The 21,182-nt window shown below is 38.0% G+C and overlaps 3 protein-coding genes across 10 annotated transcripts; 1 reads left to right on the top strand and 2 right to left on the bottom strand.

The window, feature by feature from the left end:
* Window positions 1–266: 266 nt before the first annotated feature.
* LOC104810845 lies at window positions 267–3,840 on the bottom strand. 6 transcript variants are annotated; one of them, XR_771349.2, is made up of 6 exons: window positions 3,495–3,840; window positions 2,206–3,016; window positions 2,064–2,119; window positions 1,363–1,436; window positions 856–977; window positions 267–757 (listed from the first exon to the last, which is right to left on the bottom strand). XR_771349.2 is itself a non-coding variant. In XM_019202302.1 (3 exons), exons 1-3 carry the CDS (start codon window positions 1,612–1,614, stop codon window positions 553–555), a joined length of 579 nt encoding a protein of 192 aa, XP_019057847.1. In that variant the 5' UTR covers window positions 1,615–2,044; the 3' UTR covers window positions 267–552. The 6 variants fall into 6 exon arrangements, 1 of the variants encoding a protein (XP_019057847.1); XR_002024070.1 differs by having other exon boundaries at window positions 2,877–3,016; window positions 3,495–3,838; XR_771347.2 differs by having other exon boundaries at window positions 856–947; window positions 2,064–3,016.
* Window positions 3,841–4,394: 554 nt separating this feature from the next.
* LOC104810846 (E3 SUMO-protein ligase SIZ1-like) lies at window positions 4,395–11,439 on the top strand. The gene is made up of 18 exons (XM_010537286.2): window positions 4,395–4,635; window positions 4,752–4,893; window positions 5,465–5,545; window positions 5,674–5,716; window positions 5,824–5,896; window positions 6,021–6,183; window positions 6,337–6,467; window positions 6,749–6,817; window positions 7,282–7,369; window positions 7,457–7,532; window positions 7,757–7,830; window positions 7,953–8,060; window positions 8,539–8,700; window positions 8,881–8,985; window positions 9,068–9,148; window positions 9,235–10,441; window positions 10,691–11,017; window positions 11,114–11,439. Exons 2-17 carry the CDS (start codon window positions 4,870–4,872, stop codon window positions 10,828–10,830), a joined length of 2,625 nt encoding a protein of 874 aa, XP_010535588.1. The 5' UTR covers window positions 4,395–4,635; window positions 4,752–4,869; the 3' UTR covers window positions 10,831–11,017; window positions 11,114–11,439.
* A 79-nt stretch (window positions 11,440–11,518) lies between these two features.
* LOC104810847 (auxin response factor 4-like) lies at window positions 11,519–16,529 on the bottom strand. 3 transcript variants are annotated; one of them, XM_010537289.2, is made up of 12 exons: window positions 15,537–16,529; window positions 15,324–15,380; window positions 14,886–15,068; window positions 14,711–14,795; window positions 14,325–14,415; window positions 13,941–14,102; window positions 13,724–13,843; window positions 13,557–13,632; window positions 13,298–13,460; window positions 12,457–13,190; window positions 12,155–12,345; window positions 11,519–11,902 (listed from the first exon to the last, which is right to left on the bottom strand). In XM_010537289.2, the coding sequence occupies exons 1-12, from the start codon at window positions 15,906–15,908 to the stop codon at window positions 11,722–11,724; spliced, it is 2,415 nt and encodes an 804-aa protein (XP_010535591.1). In that variant the 5' UTR covers window positions 15,909–16,529; the 3' UTR covers window positions 11,519–11,721. The 3 variants fall into 3 exon arrangements, with proteins under 3 accessions (XP_010535591.1, XP_010535592.1, XP_010535590.1); XM_010537290.2 differs by having other exon boundaries at window positions 12,457–13,187; window positions 14,886–15,071; XM_010537288.2 differs by having other exon boundaries at window positions 14,886–15,071.
* Window positions 16,530–21,182: the final 4,653 nt, after the last annotated feature.

The following is a 21,182-nucleotide window of genomic DNA, read 5'->3' on the forward strand; positions in this document are numbered from 1 at the left end:
TCACCCCCCCCCCCACCGACCACGACCGCCTCCTAAAGCCATTTAATGCGTTTTCTAATGCAAGTAAATTATATGTAGGAAGTCTATTTACTATGATGGCCAATCCCTTGTTTCGCAGTCTGAGATTTGATTCCTGATCTGGTCTCTTCACGAATCATATTGTGCCATACAAAAATTGGTAGCTTGGGGTTTAACTTGGTGAATTAATAACAAGGCAATTCAAGATGGTTGGTCAAGAGACATAAATGAGAGAGCGAGAGAGGATAAGAACTAGAAGAGGCAACGCACATCATCGTACCACCACACACCGTATCTTACAAAAGACTTGAGTGTTCCACACCAAACCCAAAAAAAAAACATCCATCACAAAAAGATCAGGCTGAATAAACCTATAGGCAACTTGCAGTGAATTCATCATCAACAACAAAAAAAAAACACCAAAACAAAGCTTATGAACCTTGTCTACTTGCAGTGGCTCCAACAGCAATATATAACAAAGACATGCATGGTCCATTAAACTGAAGCTAAGTCCAAGAACTAAGACTATAGCTACTAAGCTGCTCTGGCTGTGTGATGGGGAGAAGAAGGCCACCCAAGATCTTTTAACAGAGCAACAACATCTTTCACTTCCTGATCTTCTCTCATCTCTTGAAGCTGTGATTCACCATCCCTTGGCACATTCTCACCTTCTGATCTCCTTTTCTTCTTCTTCATCACCGTCGTCATCCCTTTCCTTCTCTGCTCATGCTCAGCTGTCCTTCATAGAAAAAAAGGAGGATGGAACAAAACCCAAACAAAGACTCGTATATAGAGACTGAGTAGCAAAGAAAAAGGACCATAAAGAAATAAAATTACTCTCTGGAAACATCCAACAAGTGCTGTGCTGTGATCCTGGAGAGGCAGAGAGGAAACCCATAGTTGCCACTAAGAGTTGTTGGTAGCATTCCCTTGTATTTTGAAGGAAAGATTTGATTTATCTGTAAGTGAGCTAAAACTTGGGATCTTGAAGAAAAATGAAAAGTAGAGACTTTGATCAAGATCTTGAATTGATGGGGGGGGGGGGGGGGGGGATATATTGTATATGGTGTTTTCTACTACAATGTGAGGGGGGGGGGGGGGGAGGGATATATTGTATATGGTGTTTTCTACTACAATGTGAGATGATAGATTAGCCTGTGGGGCATTTGATATTTGGAGTAGGTATGGCCTCTTCTCTCAAAAGATCCATTGCTCATCATAAAAGAAGGGTACAGACGTGTAGTAGTAGTGAGAATATCAAGGAATAACCACAATATTTAAGGAAACTATTCTTATCTTCCGTATAAATAATGGAAAGATACGCGTGAATATCAGTTTGTTCACCTTTTCTCCGCATGACAATGCATAAGAACAACCTGGGATTTGATTCTTTTGCTTCTTTATGGTTCTCTTTTTCACTTTTGGGTGACAAAAAGCAAAAAAAAAAAACAGAGATGAGAAGCTTTTCTTAAAGTCACTGGTTTGAAGACATGAGCATAAAAAATGAATTAGATTAGGAACTTGTAAGAAAATCAAAACCATCGTCTCTATGACTAAAAGAAGAAGCTTCATTTGTAAATTCAAGTATATTTTCATGACTGAGTTTTATTTTGGCTTTGTATATGTCTATAATCCAAAATGAAAAAGAAGCTGGCACAGACAATGCAGATTCAGAAAACGGACAGAAGAAGTGTGATACTTTGGACCGGTCTTGTCTGAGTTGCATAAAACAAAAAAATGGCCTTCATCAACTTGATCACTAAATAGCAGCAATGGAGCCCACGAAGAAAAGTCTTGACAACGGCATTGTTCAAACCAAAAATCAGGTTTCTTGTCAATTAGGATACTTCCCCTTTCCTAATTATGTGATTAAGATTAGTTATCCGTCATCTAGTTCCCGTCTTTCTCTTTTGTATTATATGCATTAGCAGATTGAGAATGACACATGGCTTCAGGGTTATTCTAGTGTATAGTTTCTCGATATTATCATATCAAGTTGGATCAGAGACACACAAACAAGGTTGCACTTTGTAAAAGATTCTGACCTCATATGCAGAAACAATCCAGTGGCTCGTCCTATGATTGAGTCTCCATCCCAGACCTGCTCATGGTATAGCATATCACTGAATGACAAGTTAAGCAAAAAAATTCAACTGTTTAATACTTTCCATGGGACCATGATTATACCCTTTACCATCCAGATGCTATGGAACCGAAAAACTCTGCTTTTGCTGAATGTATTCCAGCAAATGAACAAAGCATAAGAATTTACATGATAATCACATGTGGTAATGTACCAAGGACATGTGCAAATCCAGGAGCTCAGTTATCCAAAAGAAGCAAAGCTGCCTTTTACCATATATACATGAAAAGGAAATAGAAAAATCAATGCAGCATGTTGGAAATGAAGTTAATGCCAAATCACAGCGGATGACGTATACAAGATGACCTCATTCGGATAATAATCCCCTGTCATTTGATTGCAGCCACATAGAAAGCAGCAAACTAAATGACAAGAGCAACAATCATAGTGAATTTCTGATACTAGTTGCCTCTTAGGTTTCTCATGGTGATATATGTAGAGGGTTTGAGTCTAATAGAAGGTTCATCAACCATTATTGATTAGCTTTCTCTGTGGATTCAGCAATGCAAAAAAGGTTTGCTTCGCAGGAGAGATAGCACCATCATCCATGCCTTAGTGGCTTGCTCGCTGATGGTGGTATTTCTCTTGCATAGGAAACCTTATATGTGCATCTTCATGCAGAGAGTCGAAGACGATGTTCATGGCTAATGGCTTTTCACTCAACCGGCAAGGAAAGAAGAGGTTCAGCCCCTTTTACTCTTTCCAGTTCTCTTACCTTCTCTTTTGAAAGTCTTGATACTATCTTGGTGGAGTTTAAAATAAAATACCATCAAGGATTCCAACCCTAGTGATGAGCCACTGATTTTGTTTCACTTCATTGAACCTCTCATTCCCTGTAGTCAAACCTGAAACCATCTGGTTGATCCACCAATGTAAGTGACTAAGGAACAGTACAGTAATCCTACATACCTAAATGAGAGCAACAAACAGACACGGAAAGGAAATGGGCAACTCAACTACTATATTGTCACTGAAAGATGTATCCTGTTTCCTAGATTCCTACAATCTTGGAACTGAGTAACAATGTAAAAATCGAAATTAAGGAAAGTAGAAAGCTACATCTGTATCAAGAACATGTGTTTCCCCTCTTCCCCAAGATTCTTTGAAGGCAGAATTATTTGTTGGATTCAATGACAAAGAAATAAGCATTTCAATGATTGTTCCAACGAGACAATAGGGAAAACAGGAGAAGACATCAGGAACACGAACTCGACTTCACGACATCAGGAGTTGTGATATCACTTCTACAGACAACTGGTGTATCAAAAAGTTTCAGACTTCAAAAGAATCAAATCAATAAACGTAGTGAATGAAGAATTCACACTTCAAATACCTTGCGTTCACCTGATTGCATTTTCTTTCCTTTTTCCCAGAAACCAAACAGAGAGAGGGAGAGAAAAAAAAAACAAATCTTTTGCGCTTGAATAATACATCTCGCGTTCTTCACCCTCGTCGTTTTCCTTCACTTTCCGAGCAACCGTTTAAACAGGTGAATTTCCCAGAAATAACCCGTCCTCCGTATTTCACCCCCGCCATTGACGAACCCAACTTCGCTTCATGTCTCAGTTGCTCGCGCAATGCAGCTTCGCCAATGTGGAGAGAGAGAGAGAGAGAGAGAGAGAGAGAGAGAGAGAGAGAGAGTCGGGTTGGGCTGAGCTCGAGGGGTTTGATCCATTGTAATTGATCTTTGAGCTCTAGGTTCAGTTATAAGCCCAATCCAGAGGTCAAACCCCAGAGGAAATTCAATATTTTTATAGAACATCATACCAAAAAAAATATATATATTTTTATAGAACATAATTCAATTGATTTTGGCATTAGTCCTATTATTTTTATATGACTTAAAAAACCCTATATTTGTTTTTAGGATTGAGATGAAAATGAATAACAGTTTCTACATTTTTTTTTCTTAAAAAAGAGATGTTTTCATTTTTTTACACGAGGACACAATTGTTATTTTGTAAGAAAGTCGGGTTCATTTAGGAATTATACAAAACTAACGGGCTCCTTCAGAAACTTTACAAGTTTGCAATATTATAAACCTGCCCCAGTGATCCAACGGCTGAAATCGACGCGCAGGTTTTTCGGGTCGTGACGTGGCGAGATCCGAAAACACCAGAAGATACAGAGAGCCAGTGGACGAAGCGAAAAAAAAAAAAAAAAAGAAGTCGTCTAATAAGTTAGGTGTGGTGTATTTTGGGAATTATGCACGAGAACACACTGGATCTCAGCCCGGACGTATTGCTGTCACTAAACCGGATTTGACAGTCGGCGACGGGTCCGATTACCCTTCCTTGTTTTTTCGTCGTAGAAGTTCGCTTCTTCCATCTGGTTGGTGTCTCTTGGAGTTGGAGCCCCAAACGAAGAAAACAAAGATAACAGATTCATCGTCCGGAGAGGAAACCCTAATTTGTTAATCTTCCTTTCGGTTATTCAATCTACGGATGTTTTGATGTGCAGTGTCCGATCCCTGGGTTGTGTTTCTATTCATTTTGGCGGATTTTTTTGTTCGATTTTTAATTTCATTTATGGTGATGGAATTGTCTTATGAATGATCGCGTCCCTTTGTCTGGTTTTTCTCGTTGTTTAGATTGGCTGCTGTATGGACGCTTTATGCTGTGAATTTGTCGGCTCTGTCAGTGATTGTTCGAGTTTGCGGCTGCTTGTTTTGAACCGAGCTGGTGTTTCTCGTTGTTAGGGGTTGAGACATGGATTTGGTTACTAACTGCAAGGTATTCCCAGGAAATTTTGTGCTTGTAGGTGTGAATTGTTCTTACACGGCTTCTGTTGTTGGGGTGGTTAAAAGTGCCCAGTGTTCACTTGATGATGGTGTGCAAAGGTGTAAAAAGAGTTTCTTTATGAATGTCTGTTGGCTTCGTTTTAGAACTATAAAGAATTGTTGCTTATTTAGGAGCAGATACATGCTTCTGACTTGCGTAATGCTCCCTTTAGCGCATCTGTTGTTTAAATCCAACAAGTGTTGAGCTTTATTATTTGAGAATTTGAAGGCTGTGGGGTGGGATGGTTTTGTGATTTACCCGAGTAGTGAATGTTCTCATTGTCAAAATCTGGTGGTTGGAGATTTGGTTTTGCCATGGTGAGATCAAGATGCAGGGTTCTGGTTCATGGTTTGTGATTGCAGGCTCTACTACGGACATTTCACACATATTTCTTAGGTGATATGTAGGCATAACAAGGAAAAAATGATTAGATATCATTGTCCTAGTGGCAGTAGAGGCTTTTGTTTCACCTCAATGTTAGTTATTGTGGCCAAGCTCAAAGTTTAACGTGATATCCTTACAGGATAAACTTGCATATTTCCGGATAAAAGAGCTGAAGGATGTGCTCACTCAGCTGGGACTTTCAAAACAGGGAAAGAAACAGGTCAGAACTTTATGTAAAGTTTGCACTTTATAACTCTCGGGGTAGTTAGCAGAAAAGTCTCATGGTGCCTATAGGCTACTATAAATCTTCAGTTCCCAAGTTGATCTTTTAGCAATTTGTTGGTGCAGGACCTCATTGACCGGATTTTGGCTGTTCTCTCTGATGAACAAGGTAAATGGAAATTATTTATTATGTATCAGAGTATTAATGTAAAAAAATATTCCACTGGTAGCTCTACACACTGCTGATACGTTTATGTCTTCATTGCTTATTTACAGCTTCCAGGCTGTGGTCTAAGAAGAATATTGTGACAAGGGATGATGTTGCAAAGCTAGTTGATGACACCTATAGGTGTGCAGTCGTAAATGCTACAATTTCTTTATAATAAACTGCCCGATATCATCTTTATTAGTATTAGTGATACACCTCTCGGTCCTCTCCTTGGTACCACGGTTAATTTGTGTGTGTTCCGCAGGAAAATGCAAGTGTCTGGGGCTAGTGAATTAGCATCAAAAGGACAAGTTGGCTCAGACATCAGTAATGGGAAAGTTAAGGGGGAAATTGAAGATCCCTTTCAATCGGATATAAAAGTTCGATGTCTTTGTGGAAGTTCTCTAGAGGCGGACTCAATGATACAGGTAACTGGAGATAGCTCTGTTCCAAATCATGTTTAATTACACACTTCAGAAGCTCCTGATTTATTGCGAATGATTGTCTGATTTATTTGTTAAATGTATGGATGACTTTGTCTGTTACTCCTATCGATTGAGTTTCCATTTGATAACTTCCAGTGTGAGGACCGGAGATGTCATATCTGGGAACATGTTGGCTGTGTTATTATTCCGGAGAAGCCTATGGAAGGAAACCTGCCTCTTCCTGACTCATTTTACTGTGAACTATGCAGACTTGCCCGTGCTGACCCGTGAGTATCTCTGTTCCTGAATCTAGTGCGAGTTTCACGCTTCTATTGTTTTCTCTTCTCAAACCATGAATCTCCCTATTAGAATTTGAGAAGAAGAGATTCTTTAAATTGGTTCTTTTTACTGGTTCCTTTTTCCGTTCTTACGTCTTCCAGAATTCTCTTATTTGAACACTTGTTTAGGATTCGGTCATTAAATCTTCTCGTTTCTTTATTTACCCTATGATTATACCTTATGAAACTAGTGCTCTTCTCGAATATCCTCTATTGTCTTTCCTCTGTAGATTTTGGATCACGGTGGCACATCCGTTGTTTCCAGTGAAGTTGACTGCTACAGCTATCCCAACTGATGGGTGAGTATGTCATATTTGATGTGCTGCTGTCATATTGCAATTCATATGTTTGTGCATTTTGACATGTTAGAGCCCTAATTCGAAATTACAATTGTAAGCATTTTTTGTTTTAAAACAAGTCCGTGATCTCATTTCTTGTGTTTTTTTGGGGTTTGGTGATGGGTTGGTGATGTCATTTCTTTCTCTGTTCTTTTATCAATATTAATGAGTCTAGTTTTGAATTATTGGCATTGTACAATTTAGTTGTTATTGACTGGAGGGCCTTATGGAATTGAGAGAATAAGGCAGAGTATGGTAGACTTAAATCTCCAGCACTGGTACTACTTGTGTATCAGGGTCTATGTTTTCTAGGGTAGCTGAATTACCTTCTTTGTAATTGTATTGTGACCTTTCAAGCTTGGATTTATAGAGAACATTGCTACAGATTTTTATTTGGTCTAATCTTCTGGTCCAAAACGTTCCAGTACAAACCCAATGCAGAGTGTGGAGAGAACATTTCAAATCACAAGAGCAGACAAGGACTTGGTGGCCAAACAAGAGTATGATGTTCAGGTTGTCGATTTCTTAAGCAGGTAAATAGGTAATTTTACTGTCTACGTATACAGTTTCTAAATTGCAGTTCATTTTGTTTCTCTTCAGGCGTGGTGTATGCTTTTGAATGACAAAGTTCAGTTCAGGATGCAGTGGCCACAATATACTGATCTTCAAGTCAATGGTATGTCAGTCATCCTCTGCAAATTGGTCTGATATGTTAAGTTTTAATCTCAGTGTTAATGGATTTTTTTTTATAACTGTTACATATGGGTTTCTTGGGTATAGTTATAAACTCGTTAGTTTGTTTTGTTTTTCTTGTGCCACTTTCAGCGGAACATCTATGATCTGACTGAACAACATTTCGGATATGATCTGATAATGGATCTAATTTGTTTTCCTTTATAGGTGTACCTGTCCGTGCTATTAACAGACCAGGGTCACAACTTCTAGGGGCCAACGGCCGCGATGATGGACCAATTGTACGTTTTTCATCCCTGATCGATTATGGTCCTTTGTGTTTGATCCCTTTCTCATACACCACTTTGATCTAACACTTGTAATTAATGATGCAATATGTTTGCACTGGTCCTTGTTTTGGTAGATAACGCCTTTTATTAGAGACGGCGTTAACAAGATATCCTTAAATGGATGTGATGCTCGCATTTTTTGCTTTGGGGTTAGACTTGTGAAGCGAAGAACACTTCAGCAGGTACTTCTATTTACTGATTAGATATTGCTTGAAAAATGTTCAAAGATGTTCAGTGTAGCAATAAACTCATGAATGTGCAAATAGAACCATATAGTCTGTATAATACTCAAATTTGGTTTGACAAGTAATTCACAATCTATGTCTACCTGGTGGCAATTTAGTGTGTGATCATGTTTGACCATTAACTTGCAATTTCCGTTTTCTGTCAGTTTGTGTGAAAATTATTGTTTAGAAGTTTGTATTTGATTTCAAGTTGTAGGGTGAAAAATCAAGCTTCATTTTGGACTCCTGTTGTTTTATCCGTGTAGCCTTATGCTAGAACAGTTATGTCCCCTTTTTCTCGTAACTGTATTCATCACTATTGCTGGAAAAGTGATATTTCTAATGAAATAAAATCTAGGAATGAGTTTTTGTGCTTCAGTTCTTGTGCTGGTGCTTGGTATTGTTTTCTCTCTGAGTTTCCTTTGTTTTTATCTAGGTCCTAAATATGATTCCGGAGGAGGCTAAAGGTGAGCCTTTCGAGGAGGCTCTCGGCCGTGTGCGCCGATGTGTTGGAGGTGGAACTGGAGGTGATAATGCTGACAGTGACAGTGACATTGAAGTCGTTGCAGATTTCTTCACTGTCAATCTCCGTTGTCCTGTAAGTCACTTCAGTAGCTTTAGCTCCCTTTTTATACGTTACAATTATGTATCTATCTGATGGTTCACCTACATCATTTCTCTACTTCTATCCACACAACTTGTTTGTGTTCTTTCTGGGTCTATTTGTGTCCTTTTTTGGAGACCGATTTTTATTCATCTTTTCCGTTTGCCTCGTTAGATGAGCGGTTCCAGGATAAAAGTTGCTGGGAGATTTAAACCCTGTGCACACATGGGCTGTTTCGACCTTGAGGTGTTTGTGGAGCTGAATCAACGTTCCAGAAAGGCAGGTGTCTTAAGATAATCTAGATAACCGGGGTATTTCCCTTAATATTTCTGAATCTATTGTTCTGTCTGCGCAACTGCAGTGGCAGTGCCCTATTTGCTTGAAGAACTACTCACTAGAGCATATAATCATGGACCCTTATTTTAACCGTGTCACATCTAAGGTAAATTTCCAATAGAGTTCCATATTATTGCTTTAATATTACTAATACGGTACATTGAGTATCTTTGTGGTCTACCTGCACGACAGATGAGACACTGTGATGAAGATGTGACTGAAATTGAAGTGAAGCCTGATGGTTCTTGGCGTGTGAAGTCCAAAAGTGAATTGGGTGAACTCACACAGTGGCACTTGCCTGATGGTAATCTCTGCCCCTCCACTGATGAGGCTAAACCAAAAGCGGAAACATTGACCGCAGTTAAACAAGAAGGCTGTTCGGATGGTCCGACTGGTCTGAAACTTGGGATAAGGAAGAATCGCAATGGTATTTGGGAAGTTAACAAACCTAATGCGAATGGTTTTTCTACCAGTAACAGAGAAGAGAAGTTTGGATACCGACAGGAGCAGCACATCATACCGATGAGTAGTAGTGCCACTGCAAGTGGTAGGGATGGTGATGACCCGAGTGTAAATCAGGAAGCTGTCGGAGCCTTTGATTTTGTAAGCAATGGGATAGAACTTGATTCAATGCCCATGAATGTTGATTCAGGCTATAACTTTGCCGACCGGAGTCAACCTGCAGCAGCTGGAAATCAGGACGTCATTGTTCTAAGTGATTCAGATGATGAAAATGATGTCCTGATCACATCTGAACCCACCTACAATGGCAATCAAACTGATAGCGGGGTAAATTTTCCGCTTCACCTGCCTGGTATGATGAAGTCTTATAATGAAGGCCCAAACACAGTGGCTGTAGGTCATTCCGGAATGGGTCTTTTCGACGACGATGATTTTGATCTGCCTCCATGGCCGTTGCCTCCTGAAACACAAGGAGGTCCTGGGTTCCAACTATTTGCACCTGAGGCCGAGATCTCAGAAGATATGGTCGGTTTGCAGCCCGGGTCACTGAACTGTGCCCCTGCAGTAAATGGTGGGTACACCATGGTTCCCGAGACATCGATGGCATCTGCTCCCATGGTTCCGGATTCAGCCGGCCTATCTGAAGCAGACGGAAATGATGGCTTAGTTGATAATCCTCTGGCGTTTAGCAGAGACGATCCTTCACTTCAAATATTTCTACCAACAAAACCCGATGCCTCAGCTCAGTCCAATTATAGAAACCAAGTTGAATTGCCAAACAGTATCCGCAGTGATGATTGGATCTCGCTTAGGCTTGGAGATAGCGTGTGCGGGAATCATGAAAATCACGGAGAGGTGGCACCAGATAACGGGCTTAACGCAAACCAGCCATTAATGTCCGGAAGGGAAGACACGTTGGATACATTGACAGAGACCGGTTTGTTCCCTGACTTAGACTAGTTATCAGTAAGAATCTAGTTAGTATCTTATTAGCATTAGATTCATGTACCAATTCTCATCTTCTTCACCTATTAGGTTCTCGGGTATGTAACCAACTATAAAGACAAAAGACCTGTTTAAGTAAAAGATTGCTCTCTTTTGGACAGTATCTCTCATTTCTATTTCATGCCTTTTTTTTTGGGTTATGAATGCTGTTTTGGTACTGACTCTGACTGCCTGCTTGCAGCTTCATTGCTTTTGGGTATGAATGAGAGTAGACCAGAGAAAGCAAGTAGACAAAGATCAGATAGTCCCCTCTTGATCCCTCGGCAGAAGCGTTCTGTAAGACCCAGGCTGTTTCTCTCCATTGACTCGGATACCGAGTGATATGGCGTGAATGATTTTTCCGGCTGGTAGATTCCACCATGTCTATACATTACCCTCCCGTTCGCTCCAAGTTGGCATGGGGTTTTCGGGTGTCATTTGGTTCTTAACACTATCAACAGAACAATCATAAGGATCAAACATCTGGTGGGATTTTACCGAGATATCCTTGATTCTCTTCGCTCGCACTGTAAGCTGTTCGTCCCATCCGGGTTTCGTTTTTTTACATGGATTTATCGAGCTCTCTCTAAGGTCAGTTTTTCACGTTGAGCTCGGGATTTTGCAGGATGAAGCACTGAAAGCAGAGATTTTTAAGTTAATGTAGAAGGGGAGAGGTCTGCTGATTCAATTTTTTTCGTGGTAATATGGATACATACATGTCAGATAGGTTTTTTTTGGAGTGAAGAGTGCAAAACAGAGAAGCTGAGTTTCTGTTTAGGAAACAGAGAAGTGAGCCTGTAAATGTCCGCTCTTTTTACCAAAAAAGAAAACATTGAAAAAAAAATCTCATTAGTTTCCTTTGCAACTACATAGATGTGTAATACTGCATGTGTATGTATATGTTGTATATATGTATGGATGTATATGATGAAACCACACCATTGGTAGAGAGATTGAAACAGGCTTACCTAATACGGTAATAATCTTACAAAGCATTCTCGAGATTCCTCCGTTTCTATGAAAGCTGCAATAAAACTGAATTCAAGAACAAATCTTTTCACAAGCTTTTGTTTTCCATACACATACACATACACTTCCACAAACTTTCAAATCTTTGATAACAAATCCAAATCCAAATCCATGAAAACTAAACAGAAACCGACAAGTCAAGGCCTTGTAAACCAGACTAAACCAAACTTGGGTTTCCATTGTTTTTATCAAAGACATCCTCTCTCAGTTACTACTGTCTGGAGAGAAATCAGGCTGGCTCACTGAAGATGATTTAGAAGCTTCCACCATTAGAGCAGCTTCCTCCAGACAACTCTGGTTATCGTCGTTTACGTGTCCTACGTTCATCTTCTCCACTTCTTCTTTTGTGTAGATGTGGATCTTCACCACCACATTGCAGAAATCGCTGCCAAACAAAAACCAGTAGAACCCATTTCGAGTTTTATGTGTAGTAGTAGCATATCATGAACTTTGAGAAGGAAAAGGAAAAAACATCAAATCCGATCAGAGCCAAGTTCAGGGTTTTCTCTCAACCTGTGCCTAAGAGTAATGTATGAGAAACCACTCATTGCTTTTCTGTTCAGAAGAAAAAGCTCTTTGGATGAAGTCATGAGCTGCCAAGAAACAGCTAATGAACATTAGAGATGGATGAACTTACAGCCATGGATCATCACCAACAACCATCATGTCGTTCTCGCTATCAGTGTATAAGATCCTCCAGCCTTTGTCTGGATCACGGAGAAGCCCTTCCATGCTGAATAGCCGTTCAAGCTCCGTAAGTAGATCATCATACCCATTAAGTCGGGATAAATCAATCGCCCTTCCCACAAGACTGCCTTGCTTGTGAACCTTCAAACCAATTATTAACACAAGCCCATCAGAGAAACAATAAGAAGAGACATTTTTAGAGGTGTGTGTGATGCTTCAAGGACAGATGCAGAAAAGAAAAAAAGGTCTTGCCTTTGTGCAGATCCTTTTGCTTGAGTTTTGTGGGTTTGATGCTTGTGTCTCAACGGGTAAGGAGAATCCAAAAAGTTTGCATCCCGATGGGACTTTCCCGTTAAAATCATCACCCTTTTGCCTGCTCACCATAGCTGTCTTCAAGCCTGAAGCAGTCGGAACTTTTTCCGGCAGAACACGTTCATTTTGTATGCCCAAGTTCTGTATTACATTCCCGAGAGCTTCTGTCTCCCTTGGAGAATTCATCATGTCACGATGCCATCTTGAAGGCACTTCTCCAACATTATATAGGTTGTGAAATGGAATACCAGTGCTTCTCAGCCCTTGTGAGGCAAGAGGGTAGAAACTTGATTTGTTGGCTTGATAAGCAAAGGGATTGTTGTTGCACCCAGTAATGGGTGCTCCCCAGGAGGGTGCGTTAAAAGCAGCAGCTTGTGGAAAAGATCGAACCGAGCAAATTTCTTGACCTTGCAAGACCCTTGGAAACCTTTCCAGGTCCAAAATGCCCGAGTAGGCACGGGTTGTTGTTGCACCTATAAACTCACCAAATTTAGCCTTCATTCCAGTAGAAACAAGAACCGGATTTGCATGAGACGGCATAGCAATATCCAGTTTCCGGCGGTTCATAACATCACAGCCATGTAAGTGTGATGCAAAACCTATATTTTCTTGACCTTGCAAGACCTCAGAGGGTCTAATCGACTCCTCAAAGACCGAAAAAGCACCCCTTTCTGCTGCACCAAGAACACTAAATCAGTACCATTCAATAAAAGACAAAATTGTTTCACGTCATTGGTTCAAATGGGTAGAAGTTTCTACAGAGAATAACACGTATAGTTACCCATTACGGGGTTCACGGGTAAAACTTCCAGTAGACCAGTCCGCGACCTTTTTGGCCTCGGAGACTGCTGAATGCTCAAAGGTGGGAGAGAAGCTGAAGGATCCATCTCCCAAGGGGAGACTCTTTCTTGGTGACCGCTCATGAAAGACTCGTCCCACCGTACCTATCAAACAATGTCAAAGAAGGAAAGGGTTAAAATAAAACAAATTTCCAATTGTTTGATCATTGAGAACTGAACTGGAAATATGAGGACATATACCAGTAAGCATCGCCATTTCGAGTTTGGCCACCTATACGGGTCCAGGTCACTGATTCCAGTCACTACCCCGGTGCATCTACAAGAAAACATGAACTAACTTATTTTTTTCTTGCAAGAAAAAACCATAGCCTACCACACAGATTATTAGAATCGAGTAACAGCAATACCTTCTTTCAGGACAATCATCCATTTCATATCGCATTCTGAACCTCGTACCTATAGAAACAGGATTCCTGATGCTTGCCATATACTTCTCATAAGGAATTAAAAACTCTGAATGAGTGGCACTGCATATTGAACCCATGAAGCGAAATATCGTTTTCATTTCACACTTTGAGCGAGAGAAACACTTCACATACGTAGAAGCTGTTTTTCGTGTAATACCGTGGACTGTAGAACACATGGAACATGCTTCTGGAAGACACTGCATTAGCCACAAGAGAGAGAATGTTCGAGCATGAGTTCTTCTCAACAATAGAATTAGGAAGTCCATGCTTTGGCCGAGCAGCTCTTCTGATTCCTAGCCTCAGCTCCCCGTCTTCACCTCTGAAAATCGAAGGTTTGTGTTAGATGGTAAAAAATGGTACGTTTTTGTACGAAAGGGTATAAAATATTTAAAAAAAATTGCATATCAATAGCTTCCTACCACCAAGAGCAAACCAGAACATAACCATTTTATATCTACATCTGATCTGATAGCTAAAAAAATCTTTGTTTCTGTAGCTATGGTTAGACTAAAATGCCATTGAACTCATAACCATGGCTTACCTCAGAAAAAGAACTGCATCACCAGAGACGAGATTCTTTTGGCTGACGAAAATGCTCCAACCAGTGGTGAGCAAATGCCTCCTAGGTTGACCTGTAGTTACAAAAAACAAAAAAATTGTCTGACACCAACAAGAGAAGAGATGAACAACCATAAGTCTATGCTTCAAATTCCTCATCCACATATAGACACACAACCAACATATCTCCGCATCAAATTTGATGTAGATGGCTTATTAAGCTCTCATTTCTCATACATGGTAGGAAACACCTTCTTCTAACCATTTTCAATGTTATTAGCCGCTTGATACTTTTATGTTCAAGTAGGAAAAACCTTATTCTAACCATTTAACAATGTTATTGCCCACTTGAAATTTTATTACAGTTACCTCTATAAATATGCCGAAATCTCCACTCAACTCCATGGAGGTCCTTTGCCACAAGTTCTTGAGATGGCCTCTGCTGACTGTGGTCCTGACATCCATCAACAGCACAAGATAACGATCCGAACAAAGAAAGTTTCATGGAAAATGGGAGGAATAGGAGATTCAGACAGAAACATACAAGAGGAGGGAAACAATCTTCAGCAGCTCTTCTAGGAACAGAGAACCCTCCATGTGTGCTCGTGTCAGAAGCTGTTAGGGTTTTACAGAACATATGAGGTGTCCGTTTGGTAGATGAACTTCCATTCCTTTCTTCATCCCCTCCCAACTCCCCTGTCTCTTTCCTCTCCATATTTAGAACAGCCTGCTACATCATCCAAGAATTTTCATCTACTTATCATCACAATCATGAACAATGGAAATCCAAAACACAAAACCACACTTTCAAGGACTCAAATCACAGGAAATACACAGAATTCTTATAGGAATCTCATCTACCATGGAATCTATAGACTGTTTTGAGCCAATGAAAAACCTCACCTAGAGTCTGAGGGACTACTGCAATATCAACACGATTCAAGAACTATTTAGCATTCAATCAAATAAGAAAACAGAGTACCTCTTGCTGAGGAAGCAGGGTGAGCTGTGTGTAAACCTCATCAGTCTCCTTGTTTGCCTTTTTTCAGAAGAGAACAAAATTAGCAAACATTAGCCATAATTAGAAACCAAACTTGTTCAAGAATAGTCCATGTAGCACAAAACAACGGCAATAATACTGAATTGATGACAATACAAAAATCTCAAAGCTAATCAGGAGATAATGAAGACTTACAAGTAATTGGATATTCACAACCCTACAGAAGATTTGGGGCTGAAGATCAAATTTTGGAATTTCCAAGGGAGATAAAGTTGATGAAGATGAAACCATAACACCTTGCTCCAAGTGGCCTTGTGGGAAATACACAACCACATTGCCCTTCTTGGGCAGTGAAGTTAAAGGACCAGCACAGGCATGCCAAAGCTCAGAGTATATAGAAGATGCAGAAGCTGAAGAAGGTGTTGACCCAGACGAGCAAGAGGAAGAAGACGATGATGAATTACCGGAACTACCCCTCTCAAGCCCTCCACCACCGTTCTTCCCCTCTACGGACACAGCCTCGCGGTTCAGGTCAAATTCCATGAAACCTTCCGAAGAAAAGTTCATTCCTTTTAGCAAAAAGTAGATTGTTTCTAATCAGAAAATAACGAAACTAGAAAGACCCATCAAAGGAAGTAGCGAAATCCGTAGGCTCTGAAGTGACAAAGCCCTCTCCTTTTCAAGTAAAACCCACAAACAAGAACCCACCCACGGAGCTGAATTAAAAAGTTTCTATTAGTAGGAGAAATGGGTCTGGCTGGAATCATAGCTTAGAGAGAGAGAGAGAAAGGGCATCAAATAATAACAAGGGTTTCAAAGTATGATTCTTCGTCCTCCATTTGCAGGTACTGAGAAGAGGGAGCAGAAGGAACAGACATAGACAATTGCAGATATGAACAATTAAAGAAAAGCAAGGCAGCAAAAGGGAAATAAAAGCCAATTTGGTGGAGGGAGAGAGAGATTGTGACGGGTGGGGGAGACAGAGCCAAGACAGAACAGAACCCACAAAGACACTCGCACTCACTCCTTTTTCTCTGTAAAATTTTCGGAATTGTATTCCTTTCCCAGAAAAAAGTTCACATCTTTACCATAAACCCTGAAATCAAACGCTCTCTGATTGCAGTAATAAGGCTTCGGTCTCCAAAGAATGTGCATTAATTAGCATCTGATGTCCAACAAAACTTTCAAATGAAAGAAAAAGGAAGAATACACTTAGCCGAAGAAGAGTATCTCTTTGGAACCTTTCTTTGTTTCTTTTTTTTTCATTAAATGTTCTGTCACATTTGTTATTCAGTTTTATGATATATATATATATATATATATATATATATATGTATATAGTGTTGTGAGGGGCCAACCAGCTAAAGACAGGAGGGTCTGCTCCTTTCAATTCCGCAACAAAAGAGCTTTTTCTCCTCCTTTTTCGGTGAGAAATTAATTTAAAATCCAACATTTGGGCATCACTAATCATTATCACATCACAATTCATATTGTATTAGGTAAAAAAAAAATTGATATTTAAAAAAACTTTCAAAACACCTTTAGTATGATCGTCTATTAAATCTTATATCTAAAAAAAATAACATTCTATTAATTATCATTTTTATCCCTTGTTAAAAATATTTTTTTATCTTAAAATTATATCGTAAATTTTTGTTCATTTTTTGTCTTGTTTACAACAAAACATATTACTGGTTAGATTTGTAGTTTCTTCATATTTGTTTTTTCTCAAAATTTTTATTTGTCACACAGTCAATGTTTTATCATAAAAGATAGAGTTTAATTCTCACAAATTATAAGATTAGTATCGTAAAATAATAGCTATTATGATGATAAATTAATGTCATAAATATGATTTAAAAAGCAATTACGGTTGTTCATGCTTTAAACCCAAATTTTACAAAAGCAATAAGGGGACGCAACGGTTTGGAGCAAACAGAGAGACCGACCGATGACACTTCGGTCCTACCAATGAAAACCGGATAAAACTCGAACCGGGTTTTCCGGTTAAGCAATGCGTTTGCATTTGGAATAAAGTCGTAATAAATAAATAAATAAATAAATAATATGTATTTTTATTTTGCTCTGAGGACACAAGTGAATTTATTAGATTCAGTAATCGCTCCACCGAATTTATGAGCACCCTTATGACAGGCATACACTACGTTTTTTTTTTAATCGATAAAGATACTTTATTTGGCATATATTTTAAAATTATATTTGCAAACATATTGTTATTTAACTTATATACCATTTTCTCTTAATATACAATGCTTCGTATCACGATAGAAAATACAAATCATATGATATATTACACATCAATAATTTTTAATATTGTCTATTAATTAAATTGATAAAAAAAGCTAAAAAATAATAACATCGAAGTTTTACAACTATTCAATGTAATGATTAATTTCTCTAATTTTAAGAAGCAAAATGAAGAAGAAAAGAAGATTGGAAAACATAAAGGGTTGATGGGATGGGAGAGACAACCTTCTCTCTCTAATTATTTTTAATCCTTGTTTAGTTAATTAATTTACAATAATTAAAAAATAATACGATAAATATGCATTATAACCCTCACGGTTTCATAAGATATCGACACGCGTATCCATTAGTCTCAATTATATGATGATTAGCATTATCATTCCTTTTCAAGCACTTTCACATTTACTTAATATTTATTTCAAGATGTTGCATATGATATATATATATATAATATATATATATATATTCCAAACACTACCTAGTTCGACATATAACCGAAACAATTCTTAGTAATAAAATAATTCATAGCTATTTATAAGTTTTCATGCTTGATAATTACGTAAAAATAAATTAGATTTTTTTTTTCGGAAGCTACGATTCCAACATCTGCCCATTATGTGTTCTGAGTTATTATATGCTCCCAAGCGTGTGTGACTGTAAGTATGTATATATATATATATATTAATGTATAGTATTATATAATACGTATTCTGTTCACATATTATTAAAAATATATAACAGCTTGGGTCATCCATTTTTATGAATGCTAACAGAAATGATATTTCACAGGTTGCGACATGACATCTAGTGCGACAAGTAATTATAAAGTAGGGCTTTGAATGGTGATGGTTCGTGGAATTTTATTGAATCATTTTTTTTATTCCAACAAAAAATAAATATGTAATTTAAAGTTTTTTACTAAATTTTAGTAAAATAAAAAAACCAAACTTTTGTATTTATAATTATATCGATATTAGTTCTTACGAGAAAAAGGCAGAGAAAAATAAAATGAACCTATTTTACGTGGTTTGTCGGCTATTGCGTGAGACCGATGGGTTTACTCCGTACATATCGCGGATTTTCAACCCCCAAAAGAAAATTACTTTCAAAATCATATATTCATATCACATGTTTTATTTACAGATCCACAAGTAAAATCTGGAGAGAACTGTTCGGGTTCATGGGACAGACTTAAACACGGAAATGCGAACCATATATATATATATATATATATATATATATAAGGAAAAAAAAAAAGGTGTGGATAATTAAGTAGGACAGGTCGTGTCAAATATTTTTGTCGTGAGAAAACGACAAAGCAACGCAGTGACTTTATCCCATTAAAGTCACAAGTGCCTGTGTCGTTCGTTTAAAGATGCTGACTCCTCTCCCCTCCTTCTTCTTCCTTTTTTTTTATTATTAAAAAAATACACTGTCAATTTTTTAATAAATAATTTATAATTATAAGTGAATATAGATAGATGGAGGTTAAAATCTATGGATTATTTTCTTCATTTATAATTGATTTTTATATTAAAAAATCATGCAATAAAAATAACATGTGTATTCTAATTAAAATTCGAGATAAACAGTTGAAACTTATTCAGTGTACATCTTAATATTTCGTTTTTATAAATAATAAAACATACTTTTTTTTATAAATAGTATTTAGGAGAAAATGTTAATATTACGTATAGCGTGATTATATATTTTTATATTGTATAAGATTTAGATAAAATTATAGGCGTGATTAATTTGTGAATACGGTAAAACTTTTAAAGCATGGGATAAGACTGATAAGTTTACTGGTTATTCGATTGAGAAATAAAGTAACACTTTGTAATTTGTGTGGAGATAAAATGTGTTAATTTTGACCAAATTTATTTTTACCATAAGATTAAAAAAACTCTAGACCAATTAGGGTAATTAGCATATCAACTTTGTAAATAAAAAATGGGTCCCATGAAGGAAAAAAAAATGGAGAGACAAATGGTATCCCATAAGGAGAAAGCTTTGCCAAACAGTACACGATAATAAAATGGGTCCAAATATTTTGATTTTTTTTTCTGTTGGAATATCTTATGTTGAACCATTTGTATATTACGGTTCAAAATATTATTTACAATAGTTACATATTGTACAGCATAAATAATTTTCGGATATACGGATCAAATATTCATAATTTTAGAGTATCAATTTTGATTGAATTCGATATTTGAAACTTGTCACAAACCTAAGTGTCTCAATGTAGATGTGCATTTTTCTCGGATCCATCATCATAGATATCCAAAAACCGAATATCCAACTCGCAGATCGATCATTTAAATGTCTAAGTATTTTTGTCGAACTCTAACCCTAAATTCTAATATCACTTTTAAATTATCCGGAAAAAAACTATAAAAATATTAAATGTATGTTTTTAAACTGTTTTTTTTTTCAGATAATTTTGTGACTCAAATGGCGTATAACCCATGTTCTTAAATTCACCCGAGTTGCGTATTATCATATGTTAGAGGATATATGCTAAAATATTGATTCCATTTCATCTCCAATCACTTACAATGAAAAAGTTTGTTTGTTTTTTTTTGTATATGAAGATTCTAAATCCCTAATTAAGGACATTAAGACAATTTCTTACAAAAGAAAAAAGGACATAACACATTTACACATCTTAACAATCTTTTATGTCTAGTTTTTCACTTTGGTGTGCGGAGAATCGAAGCAAGTATGAGGAGTGAAGAAGGCTTGTATCAGTGTACGGACAAGAAGAGAGGCATGTCCCTGCCCATTGTACATGTTGTAACCTTTTCTGAAGTATATATACTCGTTCACACCTTCAAACACTTCCGATGAGTAACTCTCGTCTATACCGAAAAGGAGCTTCTTTCCCGGCGTTCTTGAAGAATCCCGAGACTTCCTTCTCCATCCCGAAATGGTTGTATACTATTCCTTTAAGGAACGTCATGACGACTTTGTTATTTATCGTGTAACCTATGAAAATCCAAATTTAGATAGTCCAACCGATGAAATCGAGACGTAACATCAAATTCGATAAGAGATATTCATCTCGGTTTCATCAATCCCAACGATTTATTTAGATCTTGGTCCAATATACCATCTACCCAGAACTTACTTTCATTCTCAGTTTCATACTAATTTGAGAGAAATTCAATTTAACTCAACTCTCACAATTTATTTAAAAAAAAAAATAATACACAGGTATCCCTATATGACCAAATCTATCATAGGCTTATTTCCATGCGTAAACAAAGTCAATCAGAGCCGTTGGATCTTATTCTACAAAAATAGATTCTAGAAATCTAGAACACTTCCGATCTTCATTTCTCATCCCGCTATCCTAAATACCCCTAACTTTCACTTTATTTACATCTTTGCCCTTCTTCCCAACTCCATATCCCCCTCAAGACTGAAGATTTCCCTTTTCCGTACACAAAAAATGGCGAGAGGCTCTTCCCAGTCCCAATCCTCGACATCCGCAGGCACCGCCAACGCCCGTCCTGGCCTCGCCGCACCGCGTGGCTCCGCCGCCGCAACCGCCGGCCTGCGCCGCCG

Source organism: Tarenaya hassleriana, unplaced genomic scaffold, assembly GCF_000463585.1.
Source record: "Tarenaya hassleriana unplaced genomic scaffold, ASM46358v1 Cleome19, whole genome shotgun sequence".
Taxonomy (NCBI): Eukaryota; Viridiplantae; Streptophyta; class Magnoliopsida; order Brassicales; family Cleomaceae; genus Tarenaya; species Tarenaya hassleriana.

What these genes read in the sequence shown, in the direction of transcription:
- LOC104810846 (XM_010537286.2), top strand. Translation starts at nt 4,870, where the DNA reads ATGGATTTGGTTACTAACTGCAAG. An exon ending in AGGCGGACTCAATGATACAG is followed by an intron (nt 6,184 to 6,336) that starts GTAACTGGAGAT and finishes GATAACTTCCAG; the next exon opens with TGTGAGGACCGGAGATGTCA. An exon ending in GCCGCGATGATGGACCAATT is followed by an intron (nt 7,831 to 7,952) that starts GTACGTTTTTCA and finishes TTGTTTTGGTAG; the next exon opens with ATAACGCCTTTTATTAGAGA.
- LOC104810847 (XM_010537288.2), bottom strand. Translation starts at nt 15,908, where the DNA reads ATGAACTTTTCTTCGGAAGGTTTCATGGAATTTGACCTGAACCGCGAG. An exon ending in CATGTGTTCTACAGTCCACG is followed by an intron (nt 13,844 to 13,940) that starts GTATTACACGAA and finishes TTCAATATGCAG; the next exon opens with TGCCACTCATTCAGAGTTTT. An exon ending in GTTGGTGATGATCCATGGCT is followed by an intron (nt 11,903 to 12,154) that starts GTAAGTTCATCC and finishes TTTGTTTGGCAG; the next exon opens with CGATTTCTGCAATGTGGTGG.
- LOC104810845 (XM_019202302.1), bottom strand. Translation starts at nt 1,614, where the DNA reads ATGAAAATATACTTGAATTTACAAATGAAGCTTCTTCTTTTAGTCATA. An exon ending in CATTGTCATGCGGAGAAAAG is followed by an intron (nt 978 to 1,362) that starts GTGAACAAACTG and finishes GCTCACTTACAG; the next exon opens with ATAAATCAAATCTTTCCTTC. An exon ending in TTGTTGGATGTTTCCAGAGA is followed by an intron (nt 758 to 855) that starts GTAATTTTATTT and finishes TTTTCTATGAAG; the next exon opens with GACAGCTGAGCATGAGCAGA.